This window comes from Microcaecilia unicolor, chromosome 6, assembly GCF_901765095.1.
Source record: "Microcaecilia unicolor chromosome 6, aMicUni1.1, whole genome shotgun sequence".
NCBI classification, from domain to species: domain Eukaryota; kingdom Metazoa; phylum Chordata; class Amphibia; order Gymnophiona; family Siphonopidae; genus Microcaecilia; species Microcaecilia unicolor.
The window spans coordinates 5,807,251-5,829,267 of NC_044036.1; the positions used below are offsets into that span (position 1 = coordinate 5,807,251).

At 45.7% G+C, this 22,017-nt stretch overlaps 1 protein-coding gene across 1 annotated transcript in view; it reads right to left on the minus strand.

Annotated features, from left to right (window-relative positions):
- LOC115471749 (ATP-dependent DNA helicase PIF1-like) overlaps positions 1-22,017 on the minus strand; it is a 233,774-nt gene that overhangs the window by 29,356 nt on the left and 182,401 nt on the right. Inside the window, exon 11 of the mRNA XM_030205562.1 lies at positions 5,237-5,382. Coding sequence (XP_030061422.1) covers positions 5,237-5,382 — 146 coding nt within the window. The remainder of the gene's footprint in view (positions 1-5,236; positions 5,383-22,017) is intronic.

Consider the following 22,017-nt stretch of genomic DNA (forward strand, 5'->3'; position numbering starts at 1 on the left):
CTCCAATCTTCCGGTACCACACTCGATTTTAAGGATAAGTTGCATATCACTAGCAGTAGCTCCGCAAGCTCATTTTTCAGTTCTATCAGTACTCTAGGATGAATACCAACCGGTCCAGGAGATTTGCTACTCTTCAGTTTGCCGAACTGCCCCATTACGTCCTCCAGGTTTACCGTGAAGTCAGATATGGTAACAGTGGTTAGCATAACTGGGTTTAACAAAGGCTTAGACAAATTCCTGGAGGAAAAGTCCATAGTCTGCATTGAGATAGACATGGGGAAGCCACTGTCTGCCCTGGGATTGGTAGCATGGCATGTTGCTATTCTTTGGATTGGCCACTGTTGGAAACAGGATACTGGGCTGGATGGACCGTTGGTCTGACCCAATATGGCTATTCTTATATTCTAAATAGAAAAAAAATCCAAAGAGCAAATAAAAAAGGGAAAAAGAAAGGGAATGCGGCATGATATACTGCCTTTCTGTGTTTTTTTGCAACTACATTCAAAGCGGTTTACATAGTCTATACAGGTTCTTATCTGTACCTGAGGCAATGGAGGGTTAAGTGACTTGCCCAGAGTCACAGGGAGCTGCAGTGGGAATTGAACCCAGTTCCCCAGGATCAAAGTCTGCTACGGTAACCACTAGGCTACTCCTCCACTAGCAACATTCCATGTAGAATCTCAAATAGTAGCAACAGAATCTCAAATAGCAGCAACATTCCATGTAGAATCGCAAGGGAAATGGGACTTGATATACCACCTTTGTGGTTTTTGCAACTACATTCAAAGCAGTTTACATAGTAACATAGTAGATGACGGCAGAGAAAGACCTGTACGGTCCATCCAGCCGCCTAACACATACATCTCCCATGGATCTCTACTCCCTAAGTGCATCACTTTGCATTTCTTCGCATTGAATTTTAATTGCCAAACCTTAGACCATTCTTCTAGCTTCTGCAGATCCTTTTTCATGTTTTCCACTCCCTCCTGGGTGTCCACTCTGTTACAAATCTTAGTAATATTAATGTAATATTAATGGGTGACTTCAATTATCCGGATATAGACTGGGTGAATGAAACATCGATACACGCAAGGGAGGTGAAATTTCTTGATTAAATCAAGGACGGCTTCATGGAACAGGAGCCGACGAGAGAAGGGAAAATACTAGACTTAATCATTAGTGGGGCTCCTGATCTGGTTCGGAAGGTAACAGTGCGAGGGCCGCTTGATAACAGTGATCATAATATGATCGGTTTTGATATTGGCTACGAAGTAAGTGAACTCAGGAACTCACATACACTAGCGTTTAACTTTAAAAAAGGAGACTACGATAAAATGTTTTATTTATTTTATTTTTATTACATTTGTACCCCACACTTTCCCACTCATGGCAGGCTCAATGCGGCTTACATGGGGCAATGGAGGGTTAAGTGACTTGCCCAGAGTCACAAGGAGCTGCCTGTGCCTGAAGTGGGAATCGAACTCAGTTCCTCAGTTCCCCAGGACCAAAGTCCATCACCCTAACCACTAGGCCACTCCTGAAAAAAAAAGACTGAGGGGAGTGGCTGAAAGGGTAAAAAACTTGAATCAGGCGTGGATGCTGTTCAAAAACACCATCCTAGAAGTACAGGACAAATATATTCCGCATATTAGAAAAAGAGGAAAAAAGACCAAACGTCAGCCGGCGTGGCTAAATGGTACGGTAAAGGAAGCTATTAGAGCCAAAAAACAATCCTTCAGAAAATGGAGAAGGGAACCGACGGAAGACAATAAGATAAAGCATAAGGAATGTCAAGCCAAATGCAAAAAGGAGATAAGGAGGGCTAAGGAGGACTTCGAAAAAAAGTTAGCGATAGAAGCGAAAACACATAGCAAAAAGTTTTTTAGGTATATTAAAAGCAGAAAGCTGGCTAAAGAATCGGTAGGGCCGCTGGACAACAGTGGTGTTAAAGGGGCGATCAGGGAAGACAAAGCTGTAGCACAGAAATTAAATGAATTATTTGCTTCGGTCTTCATCGAGGAGGATTTGGGAGGGATACCGGTGCTGGAAAAGGTATTTGAAGCGGTCGAGTTGGAAAGACTAAATGATTTCTCTGTAAACTTGGAGGATGTAATGGGGCAGTTCTGCAAACTAAAAAGTAGTAAATCGCCGGGTCCGGATGGCATTCATCCCAGAGTATTAATAGAGCTGAAAAATGAACTTGTGGAGCTGCTATTAGTAATATGCAATTTATCCCTAAAATCAGGTGTGGTACCAGAAGATTGGAGGGTGGCCAATGTAATGCCGATTTTTAAAAAGGGTTCCAAAGGAGATCCGGGAAATTATAGACTGGTGAGTCTGACGTCGGTGCTGGGAAAAATGGTGGAGGCTATTATTAAGAATAAAATTACGGAGCACGTACAAAAGCATGGGCTGCTGAGACAAAGTCAGCACAGATTTAGTGAAGGGAAGTCTTGCCTCACAAATCTACTGCATTTTTTCGAGGGGGTGAACAAGCATGTGGACAAAGGGGAGCCGGTGGATATTGTATATCTAGATTTTCAGAAGGCGTTTGACAAAGTGCCTCATGAAAGACTCCAAAGGAAACTGGAGAGTCATGGGATCAGAGGCAGTGTATTATTATGGATTAAGAGCTGGTTAAAAGACAGGAAGCAGAGAGTACGGTTGAATGGTCAGTATTCTCGATGGAGAAGGGTAGTTAGTGGGGTCCCTCAGGGGTCTGTGCTGGGACCGCTGCTTTTTAACATATTTATAAATGACCTTGAGATGGGAGTAACTAGTGAGGTAATTAAATTCGCAGATGACACAAAGTTATCCAGGGTCGTCTCGTCGCGGGAGGAGTGTGAAAGATTACAAGACGACCTCGTGAGACTGGGGGATTGGGCATCCAAATGGCAGATGAAGTTCAACGTTGACAAGTGCAAAGTGATGTACGTGGGAAGGAGGAACCCGAATTACGGCTATGTCATGCATGGTTCTGCTTTAGGAGTTACGGACCGAGAAAGGGATCTGGGAGTCATCGTGGATAGAACTACTACTACTACTACTACTATTTAGCATTTCTATAGCGCTACAAGGCATACGCAGCGCTGCACAAACATAGAAGAAAGACAGTCCCTGCTCAAAGAGCTTACAATCTAATAGACAAAAAATAAATAAAGTAAGCAAATCAAATCAATTAATGTGAACGGGAAGGAAGAGAGGAGGGTAGGTGGAGGCGAGTGGTCACAAGTGGTTACGAGTCAAAAGCAATGTTAAAGAGGTGGGCTTTCAGTCTAGATTTAAAGGCGGCCAAGGATGGGGCAAGACGTAGGGGCTCAGGAAGTTTATTCCAGGCGTAGGGTGCAGCGAGACAGAAGGCGCGAAGTCTGGAGTTGGCAGTAGTGGAGAAGGGAACAGATAAGAAGGATTTATCCATGGAGCGGAGTGCACGGGAAGGGGTGTAGGGAAGGACGAGTGTGGAGAGATACTGGGGAGCAGCAGAGTGAATACATTTATAGGTTAGTAGAAGAAGTTTGAACAGGATGCGAAAACGGATAGGGAGCCAGTGAAGGGTCTTGAGGAGAGGGGTAGTATGAGTAAAGCGACCCTGGCGGAAGATGAGACGGGCAGCAGAGTTTTGAACCGACTGGAGAGGAGAGAGGTGACTAAGTGGGAGGCCAGCAAGAAGCAGATTACAGTAGTCTAAACGAGAGGTGACAAGGGTGTGGATGAGGGTTTTGGTAGAGTGCTCGGAAAGAAAGGGGCGGATTTTACGGATGTTGTAAAGAAAGAAACGACAGGTCTTGGCGGTCTGCTGGATATGAGCAGAGAAGGAGAGAGAAGAGTCAAAGATGACCCCAAGGTTTCGAGCTGAGGAGACAGGGAGAATGAGAGAGCCATCAACAGAAATAGAAAATGGGGGGAGCGGGGAGGTGGGTTTGGGGGGGAAAATGAGAAGCTCGGTTTTGGTCATATTTAATTTCAGGTGGCGTTGAGACATCCAGGCAGCAATGTCAGACAAGCACGCTGAAACTTTGGTTTGGATGCAAGGTGAGATATCAGGGGTAGAAATGTGCTGCGGCGGCTAAGAAGGCGAACAGAATGTTGAGTATTATTAGAAAAGGGATGGAAAACAAACATGAGGATGTTATAATGCCGTTATATCGCTCCATGGTGCGACCGCACCTGGAGTATTGTGTTCAGTTCTGGTCACCTCATCTCAAAAAAGATATAAAGGAATTGGAGAAGGTGCAGAGAAGGGCGACGAAAATGATAAAAGGGATGAGACGACTACCTTATGAGGAGAGGTTAAGACGGCTAGGACTCTTTAGCCTGGAGAAAAGGCGGCTGAGGGGTGATATGATAGAGGTCTCCAAAATAATGAGTGGGGTAGAGCGGACAGATGTGAAGCGTTTGTTTACGCTTTCTAACAATAATAGAACTAGGGGACACAAGATGAAATTAGAATGTGGTAGGTTTAAAACAAATTGGAGAAAGTTTTTCTTTACTCAGCGTGTGGTTAGACTCTGGAACTTATTGCCGGAGAAGGTAGTGATGGCAGCTGGCCTTGCTGAGTTTAAAGGGGGTCTGGACAGATTCCTGAAAGAAAAGTCCATTGATCGTTATTAAATTTTGGGTTTTTGCCAGGTTTTTGGGGCCTGGATTGGCCGCTGTCGGAGACAGAGTGCTGGGCTTGATGGACCTTTGGTCTTTTCCCAGCGTGGCAGTGCTTATGTACTTATGTACTTATCATCCGCAAAAAGGCAAACTTTACCCTTCTAACCCTTCGGCAATGTCATTCACAAATATATTGAACAGAATTGGCCCCAGCACCGATCCCTGAGGCACTCCACTACTCACCTTTCCCTCATCTGAGCGAATTCCATTAACCACCACCCTCTGGCATCTGTCCATCAACCAATCCGTCTGTCCGTCTTACCTCCTATATTGCAGTCTCTTAATCAAAAGACTCCCCTGTGTAGTATTTGGATTTCAGCCAGGTACCTGTGAGCTGGATTGGCCACTGTTGGAAGCAGGATATTGGGATAGACGGACCATTGGTCGGAGCCAGTATGGCTATTCTTATTTTCTTATCCTATTTGTATATGTTAGCTCTCTTAGTTGAAATGATGTATTTCCTTTCTCAAAGTTATCTTTCATGTATTTGTACAAAAGGCAATAATGAAGATTTGACTAGAGTCACATCCAACGTACACTTCCTTAAAAGCAGAATCCATAAGGGTACAGGACTCACCTGGCTCTTATGAATTGAAATGGACCACGCCAATTTCAGAGGCAGCTGTTTGCGACTTAAAACAATTCCACTATGGGCTTTGAAGATCCAACATTCTGGTTTAATGATCTCGGTAATCCCACACAGGAACCTCACATTAGGAAAACCTGTAGTTGAATTCAAATTGCAAGTCAGATTCAATATAAGAACTCCTCAGGTTTCAAAAGCTATTATGAGAGTAGCACATTCTGATCTCTCATGCAGCATCAACCCAGACTGCACAATTGTAAGAAACATATATATATTTTCATACCCCCCCCCCCCAAAAAAAATGTAAAAATCGAATGCAAATTATCTGTGAACAGGTCAATAAATACCTATAAAATACATAATTCAAAGAGGGGAGGCGCAGAAGATGTGGAAAAACAGTGGTCCAAGCTAAAGGCTGCTATGAATGGGAATGGGGCTTGATATACCGCCTTTCTGTGTTTTTTTGTAACTACATTCAAAGTGGTTTACATGGTATATACAGGTATTTATTCGTACCTGTAACATACTTTGTATTGTATCTGTGATACTTTGTACCATACTCTGTAAGCCGCACTGAACCTGCTATCGAGCGGGAAAGAGTGGGGTATAAATGCTGCAAATAAATAAATACCCGGGTCAAAGAGGAAACCGGCCACCTTTTTTCCTCCTCGAAATGCACCACCTGCTCCTCTGATCCTATCCCCACCAATCTACTAAACACCATTTCTCCTACTTTCACCCACTCCATCTGTCACATCCTCAACCTCTCTCTCTCCACTGCAACTGTCCCTGACACCTTCAAGCACGCTGTAGTCACACCACTCCTCAAAAAACCGTCACTAGACCCTACCTGTCCTTCCAACTACCGCCCCATCTCCCTCCTACCCTTCTTCTCCAAGATACTTGAACGCGCTGTTCACAGCCGCTGCCTTGATTTTCTCTCCTCTCAAGCCATCCTCGATCCGCTTCAATCCGGTTTTCACCCTCTACACTCGACAGAAATGGCACTAAAGTCTAAACACACACACAAACACACACACAAACAATGGAGGGTTAAGTGACTTGTCCAAAGTCACAAGGAGCTGCAGTGGGAATCGAACCCAGTTCCCTAGGATCAGAGTCCGCTGCACTAACTACTAGGCTACTCCACCTGTCGGTTGACCAACAGGTGGCACAGGGTGATGGTAAATGGAATCTGCTCGGAGGAAAGGAAGGTGAGCAGTGGAGTTCCTCAGGGGTCAGTACTGGGGTTTAATCTGTTTAATATATATTTGTGGGAGATATTGCTGAAGGGTTGGAAGGAAAGGTGTGCCTTTTTGCGAATGACACAAAACTAGCCAATAGAGTGGATATGGCGACAGATCTTTTTGTGGGGAAAGTAAACAAAAACAAGAGAAGCAGGAAGCCTATATGGTTCTCCGAACAAGTAGCTGAAAAAATAAGAGCAAAAGAGGCTTTGTTCAAGAAATAAAAAAAGAACGCAACGAGAGGATCACGGAAAAGATTATCGGATTAAACTCAAAGAAGCGAAGAGGGAAATACGGCAAGCGAAAGCGCAAGCAGAAGAAAAAATGGCTAAAGATGTAAAGAGAGGTGAAAAAACCTTTTTCAGATATATTGGAGAAAGAAGAAGAGATAGGAATGGAATTGTGAGACTGAAAGATAATGAGAATGGCTATGTGGAGAGTGATGAAGATAAAGTGAACGTGCTAAACAATTATTTCTCTTCGGTGTTCACAGAGGAAAATCGGTTGGCTGCCGAGGGAACGTCTGGGAATGGAATGGATACTGCGCCATTTACGGAAGAAAGAGTTTATAAACAGCTGGAGAATCTGAAGGTGGACAAAGCTATGGAGCCAGATAGGATACATCTCAGGATACTGAGGGAGCTCAGAGAGGTCCTGGCGGGACCTCTTAAAGATTTATTTAATAGATCTTTACAGATGGGAGAGATTCCGCGGGATTGGAGACGAGCGGATGTGGTCCCTCTTCACAAAAGTGGAGACAGGGAAGAAGTGGGAAACTACACACCGGTAAGTCTCACGTCGGTGGTAGGAAAAATAATGGAGTCACTGCTGAAAGAAGGGATAGTTAACTTTCTAGAAGCCAAAGGGTTACAGGACCCGAGGCAACATGAGTTTACCAAAGGAAAATCCTGCCAAATGAATCTTATTGACTTCTTTGACTGGGTGACCAAAGAGCTGGATAAGGGACATGCGCTAGATGTAATCTACTTGGACTTCAGCAAAGCCTTTGATAAGGTCCCCCACAGAAGGCTCGTGAATAAGCTGAAAGGGTTGAACTTAGGACCGAAAGTGGTGAACTGGATAGGAAACTGGTTGACCAACAGGTGGCAGAGGGTGGTGGTAAATGGAATCTGCTCGGAGGAAAGGAAGGTGAGCAGTGAAGTTCCTCAGGGGTTGGTGCTGGGGTCTATTCTGTTTAATATATATTTGTGGGAGATATTGCTGATGGTTGGAACTCAATACTTTGGTTTAATGAAGAACTGAAAGTATTAAAAACACAAGTCAGGAAACTAGAACGAGCATGGAATAAGAAAAAAAGACGACAACGCACTTAATGACTGGAAACAACTACAAAGAAAATACAAATACACCATCAGACAAACTAAAAGATCATACTATAAAACTAAAATCGGACCAGATTACAAGGACACACAAACTCTTCCAGCTCGTATACAAATTACTAAATACCACGCCAGTCACTTCTAATAACATGGACACCCCATCAGCAAATGACCTTGCAAACTACTTCAAAGAGAAAATCACAAAGCTACGACTCATGACACCTATCAACACAACCGACTATGTAAACCTTCTTGATTGCCTAGATCCAGAACTTGGGGAATATCCGGCAGACCGATCATGGACCAATTTTGATGAACTCTCAATTGACAGCATCTCCCAATCGCTTAGAAGTTACGCCAAGTCACAATGCAAATTAGATATCTGCCCTAATAACCTTATAAGATCCGCCCCTCAGCAATTCAAAATAGACCTCACAAACCATCTGAACTACATGTTACAAATGGTCTCTTCCCAAAGGATAAAGGAAACATTCTCCTCATTCCCTTACCAAAAGACACAAAGAAAAACACAAACGACTTAACCAACTACCGCCCAGTAGCATCCATCCCACTGATAACAAAACTTATGAAGGGCATAGTGACGAAACATCTCACTAACTACCTAAATAAACACTCTATTCTTCACGAATCCCAATCAAGTTTCCGATCAAATCACAGCACTGAAACAGTTCTAGTGACCTTAATAAACAAATTCAAACAAGCAATTGCAACTGGGAATAACATACTTCTCTTACAATTCTTACCAAGCTGCAAAAGATGGATTTCGGGAAGAAAGGTTTTACTCTTTTTTAAGTTTCCACATGGAGTGGAACATTTTCTTAGTTGTATTCTTCACGTGGCTATCGAGTGTGAGATTTCGATCCAGGGTGAGTCCAAGAATTTTCAGTGTATTAGAGATGGAAAGGGAAACGATTGGTGTGATTATGGTAGTGAATTTATTTGTGTTGTATTGTGAGGTGAGTACAGTGCCGTTCCTAGCCTGGATGACACCCGGGGTGGATCGCCGATGCGCCCCCCCCCCATGAAATAACACCCCCCCCCCCCGGCAAAATGACACCCCCCCCGGGTGCACGCCGCTGGGAGGGGGGTGCCACGGCGCGCACCTGTCAGCTCCAAGTTCGTTAACTTCGCTCGTTCGCTGCAGCTCTGCTCCGGAACAGGTTACTTCCTGTTCCGGGGCAGAGGGAGCTGCAGCGAACAAGCGAAGTTAGCGAACTCGGAGCCGACAGGCGTGCGCCGTGGCACCCCCCTCCCAGCGGCGTGCACCCGGGGGGAGTGTCATTTTGCCGGGGGGGGGGGGGGTGTTATTTCATGGGGGGGGGGGGCGCATCGGCGATCCACCCCGGGTGTCATCCAGGCTAGGAACGGCACTGTACTCACCTCACAATACAACACAAATAAATTCACTACCATAATCACACCAATCGTTTCCCTTTCCATCTCTAATACACTGAAAATTCTTGGACTCACCCTGGATCGAAATCTCACACTCGATAGCCACGTGAAGAATACAACTAAGAAAATGTTCCACTCCATGTGGAAACTTAAAAAAGAGTAAAACCTTTCTTCCCGAAATCCATCTTTTGCAGCTTGGTACAGTCAATGGTACTAAGCCACTTGGACTACTGTAACGCACTTTATGCCGGCTGTACAGAACAGAATGTCACGAAACTCCAAACAGCCCAAAATACCGCAGCCAGACTCATATTTGGAAAGACAAAATATGAAAGTGCAAAACCCTTGAGAGAAAAATTATACTGGCTTCCACTTAAAGAACGGACCACATTCAAAATCTGCATGATTGTCCACAAAATCATCTACGGAGATGCTCCAGCTTACATGTCAGACCTCGTTGACCTATCTCCCAGAAATACAAAAAAATCCTCCCTTACACCTGTTAACCTACACTTCCCGGGCTGCAAAGGATTAAAATACAGACTAACATACGCGACCAGCTTTTCCTACTTAAGCACGAAGATATGGAATGTACTACCAACAAATTTGAAAATAATTAACGAAATCTCTAACTTTCGCAAATCTTTGAAAACCTCTCTCTTCAACAAAGCCTATCACGAGAATCCATAGCAGCACCACAACATTACACCACTACACCATACTCTGTATAACACCTTTCTATAAATGTCTGCTTAGCTCTCCTATGTCATCCTTGATCCCATTGTAAGACTAAATGTATCTGTTGCCCTGGAATGGTGATCCCATTACAGGTCTCTCTGTAAACCACATTGAGCCTGCAAATAGGTGGGAAAATATGGGATACAAGTGCAATAAAATAAATAAATAAAATAAATAAAGATGTGCCTTTTTGCAGATGACACAAAACTAGCCAATAGAGTGGATACCCTGGAGGGAGTAGAAATGATGAGAAGGTATCTCCGAACCTTAGAAGAAGGGTCGAGAGTCTGGCAGTTAAAATTTAAGACTCTCACACCAGCTCAAGTTGCGGTCCTTCAATTAGGATTATCATTTGTTCCACAATCCAATTATGATGAATTCACGAATCGACAGTTTTTGCACAGATTTTTCAGGAAAATAAAATTGAAGAGAAACAACAAACAGAGGACTTGCCATCATTTGCTAGCAAGTACCATCCACCTGGATGCCTCCTGGCCCTCCGGATCCAGTTGTGGAAACAATCCAGAGACTTGTGTTGCAGGATATTAATGAAATGGAGAAAAATCGAGTATTCCTATTGCCCAATTTAACCAAACTACAAAAACAGGCATTAAATGAATTGCAAAATGATAAAACAATCATTATACACAGGGCAGACAAGGGGGGTGGCACAGTAATACAAAACATGAGTAATTATAAAGAGGAGGCACACCGCCAATTGGAGGATCACAATTTTTATCAGCGTTTAGACCAAGACCCCACTACTCAATACCAACAAGAAGTGGATCAGAAGTTACAAAGAGAATGCTGAAGGAGTTATATCATTTAAGGAATACCAATATTTACATATGATCTACCCCAAAACACCATTAATTAGGTTTGTCCCTAAGATACATAAGTCTTTGAGTGCACCCCCAGGGAGACCCATTGTTGCCAGCAGAGGTTCCCTGAATGAACTGCTTCCCCAATACCTAGATTTTCATCTGCAACCAGGGATTTCGACCATTCCATCTTATGTAAGGGATTCCACACATCTCATCACAATTTTGGAAAATCTTCCTATCATAGAGAAACCAATAACCATGGTTACCATGGATGTGAGGTCTCTGTATACCATGATACCACAAGCATATGCTTTACAGATCAGTGATCAGTTGGAAATCAGTGATTTGTCAAGGGGGGAAATAACACTACTCAATGCGATGGCTCAACAAGTCATATTAAAGAATTATTTTCTCTTTGAAGATCAATATTTTTTACAAATACAAGGTGTGGCTTTGGGGGCTACAGTAGCACCGGCTGTAGCAAGTTTATACATGGCTCAGTTTGAGGAGCTATTTGTATATTCATCTGAATTCTTTAAACACATAATCTTATGGAAACGGTTCATTGACGACGTGTTTTTCATCTGGACCGGCAAGACAGATGAACTGCAAAAGTTTTTTCAACATCTTAATGGTAGTGATCCCAATATCACATTTGAAATGCTGACTGCACTTGACATCATCAGTTTTTTGGAGCACATGAAGGCAGATTTCACACACAAATTTTCCAGAAACCCACTGACACTAACTCAATTCTACACTATAGGATATCACAAAAAATGGGCATTCCCAAAGGACAATTCCTTCGTGTAAGAAGATTATGCCCTATGGAATGCCCGCTCAGTCTGCAACAAACTCTCCTTCACACTTGATCTCTTCTCCCGTTCCCTTCAACTGCTCGCCTTAATAGAAACCTGGCTCACCCCCAACGACTCTGCCTCAGTCGCGGCCCTATGCCATGGAGGTTCTCTTTTCTCTCACACTCCCCGCCCAGTTGGCCGCGGAGGAGGCGTTGGGCTTCTACTTTCGCCCTCCTGTAGTTTTCAACCCCTCCTCCTACCCCAGTTTCACTGGTCCTCGTCCTTTGAAGTTCACGCCATCCGTCTATTCTACCCGATGCCACTCAGAGTTGCAGTCATTTACCGCCCCCCTGATAAGTCCCTCTCTTCCTTCCTTACCGACTTCGATGCCTGGCTCTCCATCTTTCTTGAACCCTCATCTCAATCCCTCATTCTTGGTGACTTTAACATACACGCTGACGACCATTCCGAACCCTACGCTTTTCAGTTCCTCACTCTGACATCCTCCTTCAACCTCCAGCTATGGTCTACCACCCCTACTCACCAATCTGGCCATTGTCTCGACCTCGTCCTCTCCTCTACCTGCTCACCTTCCGATTTCTGCACCTCAGCTCTTCCTCTCTCAGATCATCACCTAATCACCCTCACACTTCACCACCCTCGCCCTCAGTCTCACCCAACACTAACCACAACTTTCAGGAATCTCCAGACTGTTGACCCTCCCACCTTATCCTCTTATCTCTAACCTCCTCCCTTCCATCATGTCCTCAGAGTCTGTCGACAAGGCTGTCTCAGCTTATAATGCCATTCTCTCCTCTACTGTGGATACCCTTGCACCACCCATCTCCCGTCCCACAAAGCATACTAATCCTCAGCCCTGGATGACCCCTTGCATCCGGTACCTTTGCTCCTGCACCCGATCTGCCGAACGCCTCTGGAGGAAATCTCGTACCCATACTGACTTCATTCACTACAAATTCATGCTATCCTCCTTCCAGTCCTCCCTATTCCTTGCCAAACAGGACTATTACATCCAATTGACTAATTCTCTCGGCTCCAACCCTCGTCGTCTCTTTGCCACCCTTAACTCCCTCCTCAAAGTGCCCTCCGCTCCCCCCCCCCCCCCAATCTCTCTTCAATCACTAGCTGGCTACTTCCGCGACAAGGTTCAGAAGATCAACCTCAAATTCACTACCAAGCCACCTCCTGTTCACCCTTTAACCCACTCCTTCAACCAACCAACCCAGGCCTCCTTCTCCTCTTTCCCTGATATCACCAAAGAGGAAACCGGCCACCTTCTTTCCTCCTCGAAATGCACCACCTGCTCCTCTGATCCTATCCCCACCAATCTACTAAACACCATTTCTCCTACTGTCACCCACTCCATCTGTCACATCCTCAACCTCTCTCTCTCCACTGCAACTGTCCCTGACACCTTCAAGCACGCTGTAGTCACACCACTCCTCAAAAAACCGTCACTAGACCCTACCTGTCCTTCCAACTACCGCCCCATCTCCCTCCTACCCTTCCTCTCCAAGATACTTGAACGCGCTTGTTCACAGCCGCTGCCTTGATTTTCTCTCCTCTCAAGCCATCCTCGATCCGCTTCAATCCGGTTTTCACCCTCTACACTCGACAGAAATGGCACTCTCTAAAGTCTAAACAAAAAAAACAGCACCACGGGCCTTTAAAAATGGAACACAGTTCTTTAATGAATAAGCCTTGACAAAAAGACCCGACACGGGCCGGGTTTCGGTGACTAGCTTGGGGAATAACTCGAATATTCCTCTACAATATATTATTCCTTACCCCACGTCTCATATAGTAAAAGCTACAAAGCACCAAGGCACTTTCACTTTCTGTATCCATTTGGATACAGAAAGTGAAAGTGCCTTGGTGCTTTGTAGCTTTTACTATATGAGACGTGGGGTAAGGAATAATATATTGTAGAGGAATATATTTGAGTTATTCCCCAAGTTTTCCACGTCATCACTGTGACCCCTGACGCAGGTGCTAGTCACCGAAACACGGCCCGTGTCGGGTCTTTTTGTCAAGGCTCATTCATTAAAGAACTGTGTTCCATTTTTAAAGGCCCGTGGTGCTGTTTTTTTTGTTTGGACTTTAGTTTGTACTTCGTTCACTCTCTAAAGTCTGTAATGACCTGCTCCTTGCCAAATCCAAAGGTCACTACTCCATCCTCATCCTCCTCGACCTATCCGCCGCTTTTGACACTGTCAACCATAATTTACTTCTTGCCACACTGTCCTCATTCGAGTTCCAGTGCTCCGTCCTCTCTTGGTTCTCCTCTTATCTCTCCCACCGTACCTTCAGAGTATATTTCTCATGGATCTTCCTCCACCTCCATCCCGCTCTCTGTTGGTGTTCCTCAAGGATCTGTCCTTGGACCCCTTCTTTTTTCAATCTACACCTCCTCCCTGGGCTCGCTGATCTCATCTCATGGTTTCCAATATCATCTTTATGCTGACGATAACTCTCATCCACTCTCTCATTACCTCTCGCCTTGACTACTGCAACCTACTCCTCACTGGCCTCCCGCTTAACCATCTATCTCCCCTTCAATCCATTCAGATCTCTGCCGCGCGTCTTATCTTCCACATGGACCAATATACTCACATCACCCCTCTCCTCAAGTCACTTCACTGGCTCCCAATCAGATACCGCATACAGTTCAAGCTTCTCCTACTAACCTACAAATGCACTCAAACTGCAGCCCCTCATTACCTCTCTACCCTCATCTCCCCATACGTTCCTACCCGTAACCTCCACTCACAGGACAAATCCCTCCTATCAGTACCCTTCTCCACCACCGCCAACTCCAGGCTCCACCCTTTCTGCCTCGCCTCACCCTATGCTTGGAATAAACTTTCTGAGCCCGTACGCCAAGCCCCCTCCCTGCCCATATTCAAATCCTTACTCAAAGCCCACCTTTTCACTGTAGCCTTTGGCATATAACCATTTACCTCTATTCAGGAACCTAGACTGCCTCAATTGATTGTCTGCATACTTGTCCTTTAGATTGTAAGCTCATTTGAGCAGGGACTATCCTTCCTTGTTAAATTGTACAATGCTGCGTGACTCTGGTAGCGCTTTAGAAATGTTAAGTAGTAGTAGTAGTAGGATGAGCAACTATATGATAAGCATGCAGCGGACCTATATCAAAGATTGAGAAAGCGGGGCTACCCGGAGAGGATATTAAAAACAGCACGCAAGAGAGCTAGAAATGCACATCGCCAATGGCTGTTACAACCTCACCCTTCCACTCGTAACCTACAAAACCGTATGGTGTGTGTTTTACCCTTCTCTAATCGAACCAATTACATCAAAAGAATCATCCGACAGCACTGGCCGCTGTTGAGATTGCATAACATCTCTTCAGATCTCTGTTTCGCTTACAAAAGATCAAGGAATCTAGGAGAACTATTTAATAGAACTAAAGATAAAAGTAATGCATCCTTTATAGGGGAACACGGAAAATGTAATCGGTGTGTATACTGCCGGTATGCATGGTGCACTTCGTAGGTCACACATCCAATCACTGGACGGAGTTACACATTACGTAATCACACTGACTGTAAATCTAGGAGGGTGGTATATGGGATACGATGCCCATGTACAAAATGGTACATTGGACAAACGAAACGACGTATCAAAGACCGCATTGCGGAACACTTAAGCAATTTAAGAAATCAGAAAAAAAATGCACCTCTAGTTACCCACTGGGAAGAAGCAGGATACCAAGAAAAAGACCTTCTATTTGTGGTGCTACAACAATTACCAGACAATTTCTCAGGAGATATAATATCCAGATTACTTCAAATGGAACAACGATTAATTTACCAATCGAAGACCGTGGAACCGCGAGGCCTAAACAAGGAGATTGATTGGTGGGTCTAGACACAACTCCCTGACAACTGTTTAAAAGGTAAATGGTGGATAAAAGGGAAGATACCACGCATGCGCCAGCGTTTTGGTTGGTTGAAGTTTGAGACTTCACAGCTCCCACCTAAGGTTAGCCGAAAAACTTTTCAGTAACATCTATTTAGATATGCTTTATGGACGTTGAGATTTAAATATTGTTATAAGGTTGAACACAAGATGTAGATTGATTTGTGAAACTCCAACGAGAAACTGAATTAGTTTTAAATGTGTTTAAATACTCCATTCCCCTGAGGACGCCAACACGCGAAACATGCTCGCATGTAGGGAACTGGAAAGATAAGTGAGGATGTCTATCGGAGCCAGAGGTTTTAATACTGTAGTCTAGTCAGCACATGTTGGAGACGGGACTCCGAGCGAACCACTCCAGGGAACCGTCATTACCACCATCACAACTCTAAGAGATAAGTGCTATATCCATTCAACAAGCATTAAGCACCAGGCAGTAACAAAGATAAGGAGGAGGTAGGGGTGCAATGATGTTATAACGGGAAGAACAACAATATAACACTGTGAGAAGGTTCAGTCAGTTTTCCCAATCACTGAGCACAATAGCAAACAAAGAAAAAATTGCACTCATTTAAAAACTTGAAGGTTTTTAGGTGAAACTTCTATATTAATAAATCCCACCTTGAACGTTCTGAAGCTCACTCCAAGGCAGAGAAGCACAAAAATCCTGTAGTCTTCATAGGCTAGGACCAGTCACCCTCACTCATAGACCCGCCCTCAGCCACGCCCCATCTGTACATAAAACGCTACCTCAACATTCTGAAGACAACCTGCTGAAGCCATCTGCAAAATCCCTAAACAATTCGTAAGTTCATGGTGGTGAAGCCATCCAACTCACCATGTCTCTCTGCCCCGCCCTCGAGGGCGGAACACAGAGAGTAAAGGGATCCATAAAGGCACCCCTAACAACTGGCAACCCCCTCCAACAAACAACGACCCAGGCAGGGGGAGTGTTTCCGTACTCCTCCCCCTGCCTAGGAATCGCTACAGACTGCTGGCAAACTCCCCAACCACACGACCACAAAAGCCACCCGCAACCCCCCCCCCCCTCACACAAACATACACACACAAACACACATAAACACACACACACATAAACGCACACAAACACACACACAAACGCACACAAACACACACACGCAAACACAAACACACACACAAATACACAGAAACACAAACACACACACAAACACAAACACACACACACACACACAAACACATACAAACACAAACACACACACACACACACAAACAGCCTTCGCGGTGCACCTCTAAGTGCGCCCCCCGCCGCATCGCCACAACAACCCGTGCAACTGGGCATCAGAAAGCCCCTACCCCCTTCCCTCCTCGCCGCATCACCTAACCCCTCCCCCGCCGCTTCACCAAGCCCCCCCCACTAATACAAACTCTGTCCGGCGGCTGCTGCTGCTTCTATTCAGCAGCAGCAGCCCGTACATAAAGAAAAACAAACAAACAAAAAAACAACCTCCTAAAACGCACCTCCGTGGAGAACCATCTCACATTGGCTGATGTCTCTGCAGCCGCTCCTCCTCTCCCCTCAACGTCAGTGCCCCTGCCGGAAGACCCCGGAGAAATGCTGAGACGTCAGAGGGGAGAGGAGGAGCGCATGCTGAGACTTCAGCCAATGTGAGATGCTTCTCAACGGAGGTGCGTTTTAGGAGGTTGTTTTTTTTTTTTTTTTTTGGTTTTCTTTATGTACGGGCTGCTGCTGCTGAATAGCAGAAGCAGCAGCCACCGGACACAGTTTGTATTAGCGGTTGCGGGTGGCGAGGGGGTTAATGAGGGGGGAGGGGCTTGGTGATGTGCCACGGTGGGGGGGGTCGGGTGATGCGCAAAGGGGGGGACAAGGGGCTTTCTTTGGGTGCTGCGCCGGCTAGGGGGGGGGAAGGGGGGTCTCGCTGGACATGGGTGGCTGGAAGGAAGCAGGGGGAGGGGAGGGTCGCTGCACATGGGTGGCTGCAGGGGGGGCAGGGAACAGGGATGGGGCTCCACACACCACATGGGTGCCTGCAAGGGGGGACAGGGGATAAAGGACGGACATTGCAGGGCAGGCAGGGGGACAGAAGGGTTGGTGGTCATCAGGGGGGACAGGTGGGTCGATGGACATGGCTGGCCACAGGGGAGGAACAGGGAAAAAGGAGTGGAGTGTCCTCAGACATGGGTGGCTGCACAGGAGAGGAGGGTCGCTGGATATGGGTAGCTGCAGGGGGGGCAGGGGGACAGAAGGGTCGCTGGACATGGCTGGCTGCAGGGGGGACAGGGGAGAGAGGAGGGGCGCTGCACATGCGTGCCTGCAGGGGGACAGGAGCGATGCTGAGGGGGGGGGGCCTGAGACCACATGGGTGGCTGCAAGGGGAACAGGGGAGACAGGAAGGACGCAGCAGGGGGAGAGGAGGGTTGATGGGCATGGGTGGCTGCAGGGGGATGCTGGACATGGGTGGCTGCAGGGGGAACACGGGGAGACGAGGGTCGCTGCACATGACTGGCTGCAAGGGGGCAGGGGAGAGGGAGGGGGTGAGGGGGTTCCTCACACCACACACGCAGTCACTCATTCTCTGTCTGCCACATACACTCACTGTCTTTGTCCCTCTCTCTCACACAGTGTCACACAGAAACACAAACACTGTCTCTCACACACTCTCTCTCTCGCACAAAAACATACACTGTCTCTCTCTCTCTCACATTCTCTCTCTGACACACACGCTCCATCTCTCACACACGCTCTTTCTGAAACATACACTCCAAGGAAAACCTTGCTAGCGCCCGTTTCATTTCTAACAGAAACGGGCCTTTTTTACTAGTTATAAATAATATAGAGGTTTTTTAATGTAGCATTTCACAGTTAAAATTTAATGCCAAGAAGTGTAGAGTGATGCACTTGGAGTGCAGAAACCCAAAAGAGAGATACCGAATAGAAGGGGAGTGATTAGTAAGCTTGACTCAGGAGAGAGACCATGGGGTGTTGGTGTCAGAGGATCTAAAGGTGAAGAAACAATGCGACAAGGTGACAGCCGTGGCCAGAAGGATGCTAGGCTGCATAGAGAGGGGCATAACCAGCAGAAGAAAGGAGGTGTTGATGCCCCTCTACAAGTCGTTGGTGAGGCCCCACTTGGAGTATTGTGTTCAGTTTTGGAGGCCCTATCTTGCTAAAGATGTAAAAAGACTGGAAGCAGTGCAAAGAAAAGCTACAAAAATGGTATGGGATTTGTGTTGCAAACTGTACGAGGAGAGACTTGCCAACCTGAACATGTATACCTTAGAGGAAAGGAGAAACAGGGGTGACATGATACAGACGTTCAAACATTTGAAAGGTATTAATCCGCAAATTAACCTTTTTCCGAGACGGGAAGGTGGTAGAACTAGAAAACATGAATTGAGGTTGAAGGGGGGCAGACTCAGGACTAATGTCAGGAAGTATTTTTTCACAGAGAGGGTGGTGGATATGTGGAATGCCCTCTCGCGGGAGGTGGTGGAGATGAAAACGGTAATGGAATTCAAACATGCGTGGGATAAACACAAAGGAATCCTGTTTAGAAGGAATGGTTCCGCAGAATCTTAGCAGAGATTGGCGATGCCGGTAATTAGGAAACAAAATGGGAGCTGGGCAGACTTCTACAGTCTACACCCTGATCGTGACTGGGCCGGAGTGTAAATTTTAAGGGGCTTCAACGTTAGCTTCAGAACTTAGTACAAGAACAGTTCTAGGTAGACTTCTACGCGTCTGTGCCCTGAGAAAGACAAGGACAAATCAAACACGGGTATACATATAAAGTATCACACACCATGTTTTAGTTTATCTTGTTGGGCAGACTGGATGGACCATATAGGTCTTTATTTGCCGTCATTTACTATGTTACTATGAATTTCACAGTAACAAAGTATAATAGATGAGAACAGAAAAAGACCAACCACTGCCAGTCCTAAAGAATTCCCATTTGTAGGATATTATACATTATCTAAGACAGTTTTATTCTCTTCCTCCTTTGCACTCCAGTTTGTGCATAATACACAAGATCTTCTATTTATTTCAAATCCAGTACCCATATCCAGTGGCGTAGCTAGGGTAGTTGACACCCGGGGCCGGTCATTTTTTAACACCCCCCCCCCCCCCCCAAAAAAAAATCCAGTACTAGGCATACCGAGAATACAAAACACTCAGGACCTATAGAGCAATTCTACCATACCACAAGCAGTAATTTGTACGAGTCACACAAGGAAAAGGAAAGCATCTTAAACACTACAGTGAGCACTAGAACATCAATTCACCTATTATAAAACGAAAACAGACAGATTAGTACAGATCATCGATCCTGCACAGTCAATGCCAACCGAAAGCCACGTCTTTTTCACAAACACAGATACACCCTAATCCACTATAGAATAAGTAATCTCAAACTTTCTATTTAGACAAAAATTAAATTGAACCCCCGATGCCAGACTCTGCATACAATGCAACACTACAGAAACAGAAAATGTCCTCTAATACTGTGCAAAATATAAAGTCAGCAGATGTAAATTTGAAAAAAACTAACAAATACCAATCACCACTTTACAAATTAACAAATAGAAATAAAACAAATAATATCATTTTATTGGACTAATACATTTAGCTTTCAGAGGCCAAAACCTCCTTCTTCAGGTCAATTCAGTATAGTACCGTTACAGTGTCCTATCCTGACCTGAGGAAGGGGGTTTTGTTCTCCGAAAGTAAAATGTATTAAAATTAGTCCAATAAAAAGATTACCTTATTTACATGTTCTATTATAAACATTTATTAACACAGCTACAATACTACTTTATCCTAAAGCAAAAAAATAAAAATATATATTTACAGTTCGTTGTCTCTGGTTTCTGCTTTCCTCATCTTTTCACTGTCTTCCTTCTATCCAGCATCTGTCTTCGCTCTCTCTCTGCAATCCAGTGTCTGCCCTCTCTCTCTGCCCCTTCCATCCACTGACTGCCCTCTCTCCCTTCCATCCACTTCTGCCCCTTCCATGCACCATCTGCCCCAGTCTGCCATCTCTCTCTCCCCCTTCCATCAACATCTGCACTCTATCTCTGCCCCTTCCATCCACCATTTGCCCCAGTCTGCCCTCTTTCTCTCTCCCCTTCCACCCACCATCTACCCTTTCTCTCTGCCCCTTCAATCCGTCTGCCCTCCCTCTACCATCCATCAGGGTCTGCCCTCCCTCACGCTCCCCCCTTCTATCCCCTCTCTCTCTGCCCCCTCTTTTCAGCCCCCAGTTCCAGCCCCCTTATTCCACCTGCTCCTAGTTCCAGCCCCAGCCCACATCTCCCACCTGCCCCCCTTTTCAGCCCCACTATCCCACCAGTCCCCAGCCCTTTTCTCCCATCAGTCCTGAGCTTCAGCCCCCAACCACTTCTCCCTGTCCTCTTTTCAGCCCCTAGTTTCAACCCCAGCCCTTTTCTCTCACCAGTCCCGAGCTTCAGCCCCAGCCAGTTCTCCCTGTCCCCTTTAAAGCCCCTAGTCCCCACAGTTTCAGCCCCCTTCATCCACCACATGCCTTGCATCCCCCCTTTTCAGCCCCAGACCCATTCTCCCACCTGCCCCAGGCATGGACCCATTTTCCCTCCTGCCCCCTTGCCAGACCCCAGTTCCAGCTTCAGACCCCTTCTCCCATCTGAGCACTCCCCTCCCCCCCTCCCCTCTCTGAGCACCCATCTGAGCTCCCCCATCCTCCCTAATCCCCTTTAAGCACCCCTCTGAGCTCCCCCACCCTTCCCCCTTCTCCCCTCTCTGAGCTCCCCCACCCTCCCTAATCCCCTTTAAGCACCCCTCTGAGCTCCCCCACCCCTCCCCAATCCTCTTCTCCCCTCTCTGAGCTCCCCACCCTCCCTAATCCCCTTTAAGCACCCCTCTGAGCTCCCCCACCCTCCCTAATCCCCTTTAAGCACCCCTCTGAGCTCCCCCACCCTTCCCCAATCCCCTTCTCACCTCTCTGAGCTCCCCCACCTACTTCAAGCTGAATCAGAACCAGGAAACTAAAACCATCGCAACTACTCAGGGATTTCCCTATCTTTTGTTCCTTAAATTAAATTAAAAAAAAAAAACAACAACAACAACAACAACAAACCTATGTCTTTATTCGGGTTCCTTTATTTAATGTTACATTTTGTTTAAAGATCAAAAACTATTCAGTGGGGCATATATATGCAATAATAGAAGAAAGGGAGGGGGAGGGTTAAATGCTTTTTCACATCACTGTATAACAACTAGTGAAAGCTCAAAATAATAAAAGGGACAGAATTTAGAACATAAGAACTCCTACACTGGGCAAGACAAAGGGTCATTTAAGCCCAATATCCTGTTTTCAATAGTGGTGAATCCAAGTTATAGAAAACAGGAGTGAAACCACAGGTTCAAGACCACATTTTTATTCAACAAAAACCTCACACAGC